This window comes from Tricharina praecox (assembly GCF_024521635.1).
Source record: "Tricharina praecox strain CBS 144465 chromosome Unknown BZA05scaffold_1, whole genome shotgun sequence".
Taxonomy (NCBI): domain Eukaryota; kingdom Fungi; phylum Ascomycota; class Pezizomycetes; order Pezizales; family Pyronemataceae; genus Tricharina; species Tricharina praecox.
This window is the reverse complement of record NW_026250403.1, coordinates 1,458,519-1,470,567: the sequence shown is the minus strand read 5'-3', so window position 1 is coordinate 1,470,567 and position 12,049 is coordinate 1,458,519. Positions and strand designations below refer to the sequence as shown.

The following is a 12,049-nucleotide window of genomic DNA, read 5'->3' as shown; positions in this document are numbered from 1 at the left end:
CTGGCGGATCCTGCCGTGAGTGTGGGCTTTCCAATCTAATCCACTCGGTCAACCTGCACTTCTCGGTCCTTCATTTTCTGCGGGTTTCCAAGCAGCTGTCGTTTCCAAGCAGTATGTCGGTTCGGCCCACCGTCTCTCTATTCACTGTTGCGGACCTCACTAGTTCTGCCATTCTCTGCTAAGGTGGTTCATTTCTCTTGGATTCACGGACGTTCGCGACACCCTCCCTAACACGAGCTATAGCACTTAGGCTTTGCACAGCCGTCCACCGTCCACCTCCTTCCAGAGCTCACTCCCGACCGCCGTCTTCGCATAGAATACTCCCGTGGGATCAACCTTCTTCTTGATCTTCAACAACCGCGGATACGCCGCACCGTAAAAGTCGTTCTGCCAGTTCGGTTCATACAAGTTCGCCTTTCACAGTCAGTCAGCATCGAGTGAACGATTAAGGGGCAAGGGATTGCAGAACACACCTCGTTGATATAAGTCCCGCTGCCGGGGGAAGCGTCCTTGAACTCAGTATCGACATTGTCGATCAAATTCTGGATGACCGCCCACTTTTGCTCCTGAGTCTCCGTACCATTCCACATATAGTTATATAGTGGTAGCAAAAGCCCCTTCTTCCAGATAGGGTTGACACTGGTTTCCTTGGAGACTCCACCGAACTGGCCGGGAGCGACAACATGGCCAATAAAATGGTACCCTTGTTCCGCGCCGTTACGGAACGCTGCCGTGATGGCGGAGTTGTTTCCCTCTACGTGCTCGCGGAGGAAGAGACGAGACGAGGTGAACATATTGGCGCCGGCGCCTTCGGGATCGAATAGCGCTTCGTACCCCTCCAGGAAAGTGGAGTGCGTGGTGATGTTGGAGGTGTATTTCACTCCCAACTCGTCGAACTTTGCCATCATGGGGGCCATGATCGCCGCCAGCTCGCTCAGTGTCTTGTGGGGTGCTATGAGTGGCTTGATGAACCATAACTGTTTGTTGAGTTCGTAGTAGCCGAATATGCCCGCGTCGGCGAAGGAGGGCGCAAACGAGTGGAATGCCTCAACTGCAGCCCAGTATGTGTCCTGGGACATTGCCGGGACGTCGAAGTTGAATACTGCACCGGAGACGGGTGGGGTGTCATGGGTTTTCACGGTGACCTTGTTGCAAATCCAGTCAGAATACGGATCCTCACTGCATACCATGTACCGAAGGTAATGCTCACTGATATCAAGACGCCCCAAGATGCGCCACCGCCTCCACGCATGGCCCAGAAGATATCGGAATTGCTCTTGGCATCGGCCGTGATGTATTTCCCATCGGCGGTGACGAGTGTGTACTGCAGAACACTGTCCGTCCCCATTCCCAGAATAGTCGAAAGCGGACCGTGTCCACCACCTTGGATATATCCACCCGCGAAGCCGACAGTCTACTCGTTTCCCTCGTCAGCAAACAAGAGCCCCTAACTGGTCGTGAGCTAACTTACGGGACACTCCCCAGCCACAATCACCTTCCCAACCTTGGCCAGCTCCGTGTACAAATTCGCGATCTGCACTCCAGCTCCCAGCTTTACTGCGCTGCCCTTGTAGCTTGTCGATGGGTCGCTGTATTTGTCGATTATCTTGACGGACTGGAAGAGATGCGTCCAGATACTCAACGAGCCGGTACCGATACTCTTTCCCATAAAGTCATGGCCGGTATTCTTGATCACTCTGTTGCACTGATCAGCCCAATTCGCACCAAGGAACCAGCACCCAGTGGAACTTACAGCCTGACATTATTCTTCTTCGCAAAATTCACACCCGCCTGCACATCCTTCACGCTCTGTGCTTTGATCACATAGTTCGGAAACGCGCCTCTCGTGCACTCGCCGCTCGTCGGATCATCGGTGGGCACACACGTGCGGTTCGTCCAGAAGTCCCAATAGATACTGACCGGACTCGCAAGATGCACATCGGTATCGTAAAAGCCAGCTGTATACGCCTGGCACTTCGCCGCATCGTAGGAGGGCACGCCATCGAACGTTTCGTAGCACACGGCGGCAGGCGGGCGAACCGTCTCGAGACGGCCCGAGACCGCGCTGTTTAGCGCCGACCATCGGGAGGCCGCGGGCCACGACGAGGTGTTGGGGAATGCCTTGCAGCGCGCCGCGGAGGCTGCGGACGCCGCGGGGAGGAGGGAAAGGACGAGAAGGGGGATGGAGGACCACATCTTGCGGACTGCGCTGCTGGACTCCTGTTCATCGTGGGAGCTACGAGGGACTTTATAAATCCGAGCGAGCGCGCGCGCCCTCGCGCCATTGCATCGCTCGCAGTAGCATAATAGGCCCTCCGTCCGGCGTGCCTGAATAATCATATCGCCCACGTTTGTCCGTCCGTCCAGCAGCTTGCTGCAAGGCCCCTCCTGGGATCCGCAGAGGTGGGCAGGTACGCCGGCCCTAGTTAGAAGGCAGCTTCCCTGGATCATATCCCCCGCCAAGCTAACTACTCTACGCACATCATCCTCCTCCCAGCACAATCCTTACATGCCCTCGTGTAAATAAACGAGGTTGGGAAAATTGGAGTGTAACTATAGAGTAGGTATATGCTCCGATGCAGAAAACCTGGGCGAGGCGGCAATAGGTAGGTATCTACATACATGGAGGGATTTTGTAGGAGGTTTGGGGATGGTTTATCGGGTGAAACTGGAGCAGCCGGTTGAAATCCGCAGTTTGAGTGGGGAGATATACATCCCAATCTCAATATCAATCGTTGGGGTTAAAACTTGGACATTTGAGATGGACATCCACCTCGGGCACAGTGCGCGCCATCTCCAGAAGTCTTGCGCCCACCTCCACCTCCACGACTGCTTTGTAAAAATGTAAAACCTCATTCGTGAAGCTTCGATATTGGACAACCATGACGCCAAGGCGGCTTACAGAGCAACACGCCAACTGCGATCACCAACTCACTTCGTATACAAAAACCCTTTTAGAGAAGGTGGATGCAGCTGGAGTAGCATAGACATCGTATCCCTGACCGGCTGAAATCCATAGCGGCGCCGGAGTGGGTCGCCGCCAGTACCGCTAAGTTCTAACCAATGAAGCGCCGGGCGACGACGGCTCTTACTTCCTCCGTTGACATTTGGGAGGGTAGGAGGGGATGGGAATATGAGAGTACGGCCGATCATACCGTCTCACTCAGATGGGTTTTAAATCAACGATCGTCGAAATTACGGCGTCGTGCGCTGGAGCGGATACGAGGTAGGTATGCACATACACTTCGTCAATTCGTAATCACGGACGAGCTTTCGCCAGCGGTAGATAGATATAAAGGTAGAGGATGTCTACTGGATACTTCCACCGAGGACATGTGCAGCGTCGTGGATGAATGAGTTCTTGAAGAGTGAACTTCGGCCGAGGCAGGTTCATTCGCGGTTGGAGTGGAGAGCACGATCCACCAGCCCCAGCCTGGCTATCAATGAGATGCTCCAGAATCGGCAGTTTATCTTCGCGGCAAAGTAGTGACAATACAGTCTGATACCTCCCATTCAACCCAGTTTCCCATTCAGCAAAACTCTCGAAATGAGTTACGGAGTGAGTGATAATACATGCAGCGCTTGTCGCGGCTATTGATGGCTCACTTCTCACTCGAATCTGCCGGTTACTTTTGTTTCCGGCACTGACGCTGAAGCCTGATCGTCGTAATCCGCAGATGTTCCAAGCCACCGTCAATCAGGCCTACTGAATGGGGAAACCAACAAGCTCGACCCAAAGTGAAACTTTTGATGGCGCTCGGAGATGGCTTGATTGGTTCTTCTCACCAAGAGCCACGTACCTGCACACGAACGTCGTACACGGCAGGAACGAAGTAAGGGCATTCCCACGCGAGTCCTTACAATCTTCTACATTTAGCCCTCTGGCTGAACCCATCCACAAGTTGATGATTGGTCCAACCACCTCAACAGTACACATCCAGGTACGGTAGGTAGCTCGATGTTCCACGACGTCCTCAAGCCATCCGAAAAACCGAGTGACGTGCCATGACACACCTTAGAATCGCCGAATGCACCTATCACTTCATCCGATCTGCGTATGTACGAGAGTATTGAATATGAATTTGAGCTCCCGTGTTTTCCCATGAACTGTGACGCATGTCAAGTCACCATCTACTCCTCCTCCTCCCTCCTCCTGACGAAATCAAAACTGTTCGAATACACCACACCACACGACACCACAGACAAAAAGCAAACGCGCAAGAAAACTTTAAAGCAACAAAACAATGGTTCACCTCAAACAGTTTAACTGAGTCGACAAAAAAACTAAATCCACCGGGGGGGCATTCCAAAGGGGTAAAGTCGTATATATATACAGTAAAACGGGTAGGCACTGGGCAAAGGAAACCAAAATCATAGCCTCCCCCTTTCTTCTCCCGAGGATTAAATGAATAGACTCCGTAACGAACGAGGACGAAACGCCATGCAGGCACGAATACATACTTTACAGCAACGCATGTATATGACTGGTTGTTGGATGGATCGAGGATAGGGCGTGGTAATTGGGGGGGGGGCGAAAACAGAAAATGCAATACTGGCCCCCAGAAGGCGGATATCTTTCACGCAAAAGAAAGAAGCCGATGAGGAAATGAGAAGAAACGAAAAGGCCAAAACAAGAAACGCTCCACAGTTGCAGAAATGAACTTTCATTCAAAGTTCCAAACAACCAGCCCGAAATATTGATCCCATCCATGTTCCCGCAGACCGGGAACCATCCCGCGTTACCGCATCCTTCTGATAGACTCCAGCCCAGCCTTCGCGGCTGTCGTAGTCGGACGGGAAGATCCTGCAGCCCTGCGCAGAGTATTCAAGCCGCCGGCAGGCTTCTTTGTCGCTGTCTTCTTCTTCTGTCCAACGGTCGGGTTGTTGCTCGCAGAGATGATAACCTTCTTTCCCTTGTCTGGGTTCTCCTTGATCGCATTGACGACCTCCTTCATAATCGTATTGGCACTCTTGGTGCCCAGTCCCTTTCTCACGGTGCGCACAGGGGATTGCTGGGCCTTTGTGACGGCGGCAGCAGACTGGCGAGAGAGTATAGGTGACTCCTTGGTCGGCGACAGCGAGAAGCGCTCCGAGGAGCCAGCGAAAGGAAGGGGAGTGGTGGCGGGGGAAAAGGCAGGCGAGTCTTTGAGGGCAGGGTGCTTCAGCTTTGTCGGGGTCTGCATCCTCTTGCGAAGGGTCGAGAATTTCTTCGTCGTTCCAGTCGATGAAGATGCTGCCGAAGTGGCCGCCATTATGGCCTCCACCTTCACCCGCAATACCTCCTCGCTGTCCGTCCTTCGCAACACACGAATCTTTCCACCGCATTCCTCCTTGCCATCTTCTTCTTCAATCACTTCCGTGACAGTAGTAGAATGCAAGCTAGCCGTGACGGTCGATGATGAAATGGCCGATGAGGCACGAGTGTCGACAGCTTGGGCAGTATGCGAATCGAATTCGACATATGAGCCCGAATGTTCGCCAGACCGTCGTCGCCGCAGGTCCCCAAGCGCCGCCTCATCACGTTCAAAGATCTCGCCCTCAGACAACTCACGTAGTGGGAGGCGTGCCAGTGCCGATCTCTGAAGAATTGATGGAGTTGCTTTCGAGATGCCGCCTGTTTACCAAGAATATCGTCAGCACCAGTGAATCGGAAGAGCGAGGTATCATTCATGTCGTCGTGGTTGGCCGATTATGTGGTGGTCGAGTCCCAGAATTCACAGAAAAAACAAAGTCATGTAAACTCACTCTTGCCTCTCGTAGGAGAGCCTCCGTTTACTCGACTTGCCCGTGAACGGGTCATGACACCAGATAAAGGAATGTTCTCCTTGTTATCCCCTCCATACTGAGCACCTGCGAAGTACGATGTCACTTTTGCTGGTAGTGTAGTGGCGGTCGAGTCGTTGAATATCGAGTCCTTGTTACCAGTCGATGAGTTCGATTTCAGTTTCGACTTCAATACTGTTTTCGATTTTGGCTCGACATTTTGGGATTTTATCGATGCGGCTGCACTTGTTTTGATACGCCGTGGGATACTCGAAGCCACGGTGCCTACGTGTCGCTGAAGTCGTGTGGAGACCGAAGTAGAGGGCTTGGTTGGCGACATCTGGAGGGGGCTGGGTCGAGGTTGTTGTGGTGCGAGAAGACTTCAGGGCCTCGAGGAGGAGGAGAGGCTGAAGTTGATACACACGGATGTGGCCTATTCGGACGATGGCATCTAAAAATGAGATAATGAGTGTGTGTGGTTGTAGTCGGGAATTGCGGTCGGGAGTGGTGGTGGTGGTTGTGTTGTCTGGTCAGAGTAGGAGGGAGGAGAGGGAGGGAGAAAGAGAAGAAGTCGTTCGTTGGCTCTGTCGGTTGGTTCGGTCAGTGGACCCAGGCCAGGAGAGAGACGAAGAGGCTGGCCCAACCTAATTTAGAACTTAGCAGCGTCTGGTATTTCCTGTTCTGGTAGTTTTCACACACGCGCTCGCGCTTGTACGGAGAGAGAAGAGAGAGCGAGGAGGGCGTTGTTGGTGGCCGCAGCAGCAGCAGATTCACCGGTTTCTCCAATTATAATGGCAGGTACAGACCGCCCTGTTCCGACACTCAAGAACGGTCATTCATCGCCAGGGCCACACAGAGGATGACGACGGATGGGGCCATGGCAATTGGCAGCGCATCAACTCACAGCCCCTGTCTGGAACGACTGGCCGGCGGGAGAGTCTTCCTGACACTTTCTCTGCGGGGATGCAGGCGGCTGGCTGGCTGAATGGTTGGTGGATGGTGGCCATCAACAACCCAGCGGTGGGTGTAAACAAAGCTGGTTGTCAAGAGCAACGGGCCAGGGCCATTCACCGCCGAACACTCCTTCGTTGTTGTCTGTCTCAGCAGAAACAGCAACAGAGAGAAAGGGCCTGGAGCGTTAGAACACGGTGTCCAACAACGAACAACAGCCGGCGGGCAGGACTCCGTGCAAATATCTCGAAGTGTCGATTCGCCGGAGCAATTGCGACTACGGACCGATGCTCATGCCAAGCCGACCAAGCCTGGGGGAAAGTTGTCGGAAGGCTAACTGCAAAGGGAGGGAGCACTTCCTGCTTGGTTCTTAAGCGAAGGATCCTCGAGGGATGGATTGGCGGGGAGAAAAACGAGTGAAAAAGGAAAAAAATCGACAAAAAACACGCCGAGCGAGTGAGAGGGGGAGGCAGAAGTCACCACCCTTTGTTTACGCTTGCGCGACCCCTTGCGCCAAAACATCAACAACCACGACACGACAACACTACCACTCCTCAACACCTACATCGCAAAATCGCCACCAAGTGGTCACGACCACGAACGATAAGCTCGCTACCATCAACATCGCTACCTCATTCCGATCAAAGCTTACACAGTATACACCATGGTCGAATCCCCAACGCCAGATATACATCCGAGAGACATCCCTCTGCCCCCGTCGGACGACACGAACTACCACTCGTCTTCGCCCATGAAGAGCTCGGTCTCGTTTCACAGCAATGCAGCCGGCACCGAATATGCATCGTCGCCGCAGACGGCTCGGTCGACGCGAGCATCGAGGCGGAGCAACGCTAATATCTTCGACTCGGAGACACCTGTCGTTTCCGCTGCTTTCAACCCGTTCCAGACTCCCTTTGTTGGCGATGAACAGGAAACGCCACGACCACGCGCCGGACGACCCAGACGCAGCGGCGGGAAATATCATCCTGGCACCGGTCCCGTGGATACCCCCACGGTAGTTGACGAGAGCAGCTCCCATCCTCAGTCGCGTCAGTCATCACGACATTCTTCGGTGGCTAGTGAGAGTGAAGGTGGCGCGGAGGATGAGGAAATTGAGGATGCCGAGAGTGAAGGTGAGGCAGCAGCTTCCGGGGACGATATGGAGACGGAAGAGATGGAGGACCCCGAGGATGATGAGCTTGAGGTGGATCGCACAATGGCCATTGGCCTTGGCTCCTCCGTCGCCCACCGACTCGGAGGCTATCCTTCATCTGCTCGTTCCCAAAGACAGCTTTCGCCTGGACAGACACCGGCAAAGCAACGTGGCAACGTCTTTGCATCCTCCTTTGATACCAATTTCACTGCGATTTCGGAGATGGAGGGCACTCCTCTAGCATCCACATTCGCGCGGCCGTCGTTGTTCGCGAGCGCCCACAAGACTCCATTCTTATCCGCCACCTCGCCCCAGAAGATGAATGCAATGCAGCGTCTTGCCGCTGGCACACCCATCTCGCTCTCCGCCGAGCTGAGGGCTAGAGAAGCCGAGGTTCGACAGCTGAAAGAGCTGCTTGCTGCTGGCGTTCAGGACCAACAATCAATCGGAGACTTCATCAACTTTTCACCTGAAAGAAAGACCGAGGAGGAGGAAGAGGAGGAGCACCTGATGACCGCCAAGAAGCGTCGCGCATCGCCACGCAAGAACTTTGGAAGCCCGATCGGTGGTGGGGCATTGCGCACCTTCAGGTCGTCACCGATAAAACCGATGGCACTGTTTGAAGGTATCATCAAGCCCATCACGGCGGAAGAGAGGAAGAGGGCCAGGAGAAGGAGGGTGACCCAAGAGTTCCGCGATTTTAGCGCCATTGATTTGGAGTCTTTGAGGACGGGTGGATTCCTTCCTAGGCTTTCCGTCAACGACATCATCGAGGAGACACCGGAGATGATGGAAACGGAACAGGAAGTCGTTCAGGCTGCGGATACGGACGAATTGCAGGAGGTCGAGGAAATGGAAGTGACAGAACAACCCGCAACGGACCTTTCGATTAAGGAGGAGCCGATGGAAGAGGTTGAGGAAGGACCCCAAGTGGAAGAGGTTCAGCGGGAAGCAGAGGTTCAGCCAGAGGAAGAGGTTCAGCAGGAGGAAGAGGTTCAGCAGGAGGAAGTGAAAGTTAAGGTTGAGCCGGAAGAGGAATCTCACGAAATGGTCGAGGATGTCCACGTTATGGTCGAAGAACCGGATGTCGAGATCAAGCAGGAAGAAGAGGATGTGGGGATGTCAGCATTCCCAGAGGAGAGGAGACCCTCTATCGTTGTACCGCCGCTTAACCGGGCCCGCCCCTACCGCTCCTCGTCTGCACCACCTGTTCCTCGTCCCGATGACACAGAAACGAAACCAATCGCCGCAAAGTTCGAGGCCAATACCCCGATGGATATCGATGCCGCCCACGATGTCGAAATCACCACTTTAAAGCGCCTGATCATTGAACTTCAAGACAAGCTCGAGATCGCGGACGTGCAAATCGACAGGCTTCAGGCTGATCTTATGGTCGAACGCCGTATGAGGGTCACGGCCGACAAAGCCCGCGAGTTTGTCGAAATGGAGCGAAAGTTCGGTGTATGCTGCGAGCACAATCCTGGTTTCAAGCAACCTTCGGAGAAATTGGGCCCCGCGGCCGTCCAACTTCCCAACAGCTCCCCGCCTCGTCCGGAGGAACGCAAACAGGCTGCACCAAAATCCCGTCTCGGCGGTCCAGGTACCAGGCCAGCCAGCAGATATGAGAATAGGCCCATCAGCCGGATTGGTGATAGACCCGCCAGTCGCTTCGGTGAGCATTCCGCTGCCAGAGCCGGCGGAACCAGTATCAACAAGCCCTCGACTGCGACTGCCTCGGTTACAAAGAAGAGGGCTAGGGAGGAACCCACGGCCGTCCCTGGGAAGAAGGCACCTATCCCTGCTCGTCCAGAAAAGAAGGTTCTCAGTGCATCGGCGGCCGGCAACACCATCCTTGGTAACGCGACTTCCGCATTGACGAAGAAGCCGGAGAAGGTGGTCGGAAGGAGTTTGAGGAGCACAACTGGCGCAACGGTGACTAGACCCGGAGCGTTGGCCCGTGGTGCTAGACGATGACGGGAAGGGGAGATGGTCGGTAAATAGTGCTACCTGGGCGGACAGGGAGGTGAGATGATATCACGAAGATGCTGGGAGGAATTGTTGCTGTTGTTTCATTGCTATCAGACTGCTCTTTAACTTACTTTTACTTTTTTGGGAACCTTTTGGGATAGGACACCTTTTGGATGGTGGTGCTGGTGGTGGTGGTTGTTGACTACGCTTCTTGTTTTGTTTTCAAAATGGTGTATTTCTTTTCTCACGATTGTTCTCTTGATATACTGCCCTGCTTCTTCATTCCTACTACTATTGCTACCTACTACTTCCACTCTTTTGCCTGTATGCCAACACGATTGATACCCCTTCACTCTGGCGTCGGCGGTACTACTTGTTGCTTTCTCATTATATATGCGGGGCGGTTTCTCTTACAAGGATGAAGGGGATCGCCCGTTAGCTATGTTACAGGTGGGCCGGATGTGTGTACCTATTGTGCCTCCGATCCGAGACGGGGGTACGGTAGGTGCCCTCTGAATGCCAGCCTTTAATTTTTGTTTGCTGCTTCTACCATACCCAATATTTCCCAGCCGTGAAGTCAACGCACCTACCTCGGTTCTCCACCCCGATGCATCGACCACCGACACTCTTGCCGGTGCATACTTCGGGCTGACTGGCGATCCCTCCGTACCCGGGATCCCACCGTCGGGGAAATCGGCCCCAGCCTTCCCACTCGGGACGATGTTGCATGCGGTGTACGTCACTTCCTCATCTCAGCCGCATACAGCCCTGTTAGAGTATGTATGTGAGGGCTCTATATACCAGGAACATACATACACATTAGTTTCCACCGCCTGCGGTAGGCCTCAGATGCTAAAACAGACAATCTAACCGAGCGGTGATCTGAGCCTTTGAGATGGATGGGGACAGAGTTTGAAAAGTCAACGTAGTTATAACTTGCCCCTCCTGCCCATCCTTCGTTCGTCCGTCTGTCTGTCAATTCAATACCGAAAGCGAAGATGGCACCTCACAACACCTCCTCCTCACCTACGGAGGATGGCTCCCCTCCCGCTCCCGCTCCTACGGGAAAAGGCAAGCCAATCTTTATGGCCACGCACCCGCGCGCCTGCTCCACCGCCTTCGAGCGTGTAATGATGACGCGCCCCGACGTGCTGACGTGCGTGCACGAGCCGTTCGGCGACGCTTTCTACTACTCGGCGACGGAGCGGCTGGGAACGAGGTTTGGCGGCGACACGCCAGAGATGCAGAAGCTGCGCGAACAGAGTGGGTTCAGCGCCGCGACGTATAAGGGCGTGCTCGAGAGCATTAGGAAGGCCGGCGAGGTGAGTTTCCGTCCGGGGCGGACTTGGAGGTGCAGGAGGATGAACGAACCCTGACACCCTGCCTGGCGGGAATAAAGAAGTCGGGGAAACGAGTCTTCATCAAGGACATAGCGCACTACCTGATACCGCCGTGTGGGGCGGCGACAATCGCTTCGTCGCTCTGCTCTCCCGGCTCTCCGGGCGAGCCTGGAAACCCCACCGTCATTCCCTTGCACATCCTGCGCACCTTCCAGTTCACGTTCCTAATCCGGCACCCACGGCGCGCGATCCCCAGCTACTACCGGTGCACACGCCCACCACTCTCAGACACGACCGGGTTTACGTACTTCCTGCCCGAGGAGGCGGGGTATAGGGAGTTGCGCTTGCTGCTGGAGTTCCTGCTGGAGCAAAGGGTCGTAAGGAGGGACGAGCTGTGTGTGCTTGATGCCGACGATCTACTCGATGAGCCGGAGGCCGCGGTCAGGAGGTATTGTGAGCGTGTGGGCCTGAACTACAGGCAGAGCATGCTAAGGTGGAACGATGGCGGCTGTGAGGAGTTTGATAAGTGGAAGGGGTTTCATGAGGATGCGATTGGAAGCGTGGGGTTGGTTAAGAGGGAGAAGAGGAAGAAGGAGAAGACGCCGGAGATGGAGATGCACGAGTGGACGGAGAAGTGGGGCAAGGAGGCTGCAGAGCTTATCAGAAAAACGGTGGAGGAGAATTTGGAGGATTATGAGTTTTTGATGCAGTTTAAGGAGGTGTTTTAAGCGGCTATTGGAGCAGCTATGGGAGCAGCTAGAGAATGTAGAGTACTGAGCAATGAGGGGAGACAAAAGAACTCGCTTAATACGTAGGGGAGGGAGGGGGGTTTCAGCCTGCACCACACCAAAACTCGTGTCCACCTCATTTGATT

At 54.3% G+C, this 12,049-nt stretch overlaps 5 protein-coding genes across 5 annotated transcripts; 3 read left to right on the top strand and 2 right to left on the bottom strand.

The window, feature by feature from the left end:
* Positions 1–246: 246 nt before the first annotated feature.
* Positions 247–2,196, bottom strand: BZA05DRAFT_330318 (FAD binding domain-containing protein; the record flags this gene model as incomplete). The annotated part of the gene is made up of 5 exons (XM_051480529.1): positions 247–414; positions 474–1,145; positions 1,211–1,414; positions 1,472–1,697; positions 1,754–2,196. The coding sequence occupies 5 exons, from the start codon at positions 2,194–2,196 to the stop codon at positions 247–249; spliced, it is 1,713 nt and encodes a 570-aa protein (XP_051344367.1).
* A 2,362-nt stretch (positions 2,197–4,558) lies between these two features.
* Positions 4,559–6,321, bottom strand: BZA05DRAFT_12795 (uncharacterized protein). Its single transcript, XM_051478758.1, has 2 exons — positions 5,746–6,321; positions 4,559–5,614 (listed from the first exon to the last, which is right to left on the bottom strand). Exons 1-2 carry the CDS (start codon positions 6,101–6,103, stop codon positions 4,740–4,742), a joined length of 1,233 nt encoding a protein of 410 aa, XP_051344366.1. The 5' UTR covers positions 6,104–6,321; the 3' UTR covers positions 4,559–4,739.
* A 1,057-nt stretch (positions 6,322–7,378) lies between these two features.
* On the top strand, positions 7,379–9,841 carry BZA05DRAFT_414526 (uncharacterized protein; the record flags this gene model as incomplete). Its single annotated transcript, XM_051485260.1, has 1 exon — positions 7,379–9,841. One exon carries the CDS (start codon positions 7,379–7,381, stop codon positions 9,839–9,841), a length of 2,463 nt encoding a protein of 820 aa, XP_051344365.1.
* An 84-nt stretch (positions 9,842–9,925) lies between these two features.
* On the top strand, positions 9,926–10,319 carry BZA05DRAFT_12780 (uncharacterized protein). The gene has a single exon (XM_051478756.1). It carries the CDS (start codon positions 10,009–10,011, stop codon positions 10,255–10,257), a length of 249 nt encoding a protein of 82 aa, XP_051344364.1. The 5' UTR covers positions 9,926–10,008; the 3' UTR covers positions 10,258–10,319.
* Positions 10,320–10,920: 601 nt separating this feature from the next.
* Positions 10,921–11,903, top strand: BZA05DRAFT_423356 (uncharacterized protein; the record flags this gene model as incomplete). The annotated part of the gene is made up of 2 exons (XM_051485868.1): positions 10,921–11,157; positions 11,238–11,903. The coding sequence occupies 2 exons, from the start codon at positions 10,921–10,923 to the stop codon at positions 11,901–11,903; spliced, it is 903 nt and encodes a 300-aa protein (XP_051344363.1).
* Between the last annotated feature and the right edge of the window lie 146 nt (positions 11,904–12,049).

Excerpts from the sequence above, each read along its gene's own strand:
- BZA05DRAFT_12795 (XM_051478758.1), bottom strand. The coding sequence starts at position 6,103 with ATGTCGCCAACCAAGCCCTCTACTTCGGTCTCCACACGACTTCAGCGA. Across the intron at positions 5,615-5,745 it reads CTCTCCTACGAGAGGCAAGA|GCGGCATCTCGAAAGCAACT; the intron begins GTGAGTTTACAT and ends CTTGGTAAACAG.
- BZA05DRAFT_12780 (XM_051478756.1), top strand. The coding sequence starts at position 10,009 with ATGGTGGTGCTGGTGGTGGTGGTTGTTGACTACGCTTCTTGTTTTGTT.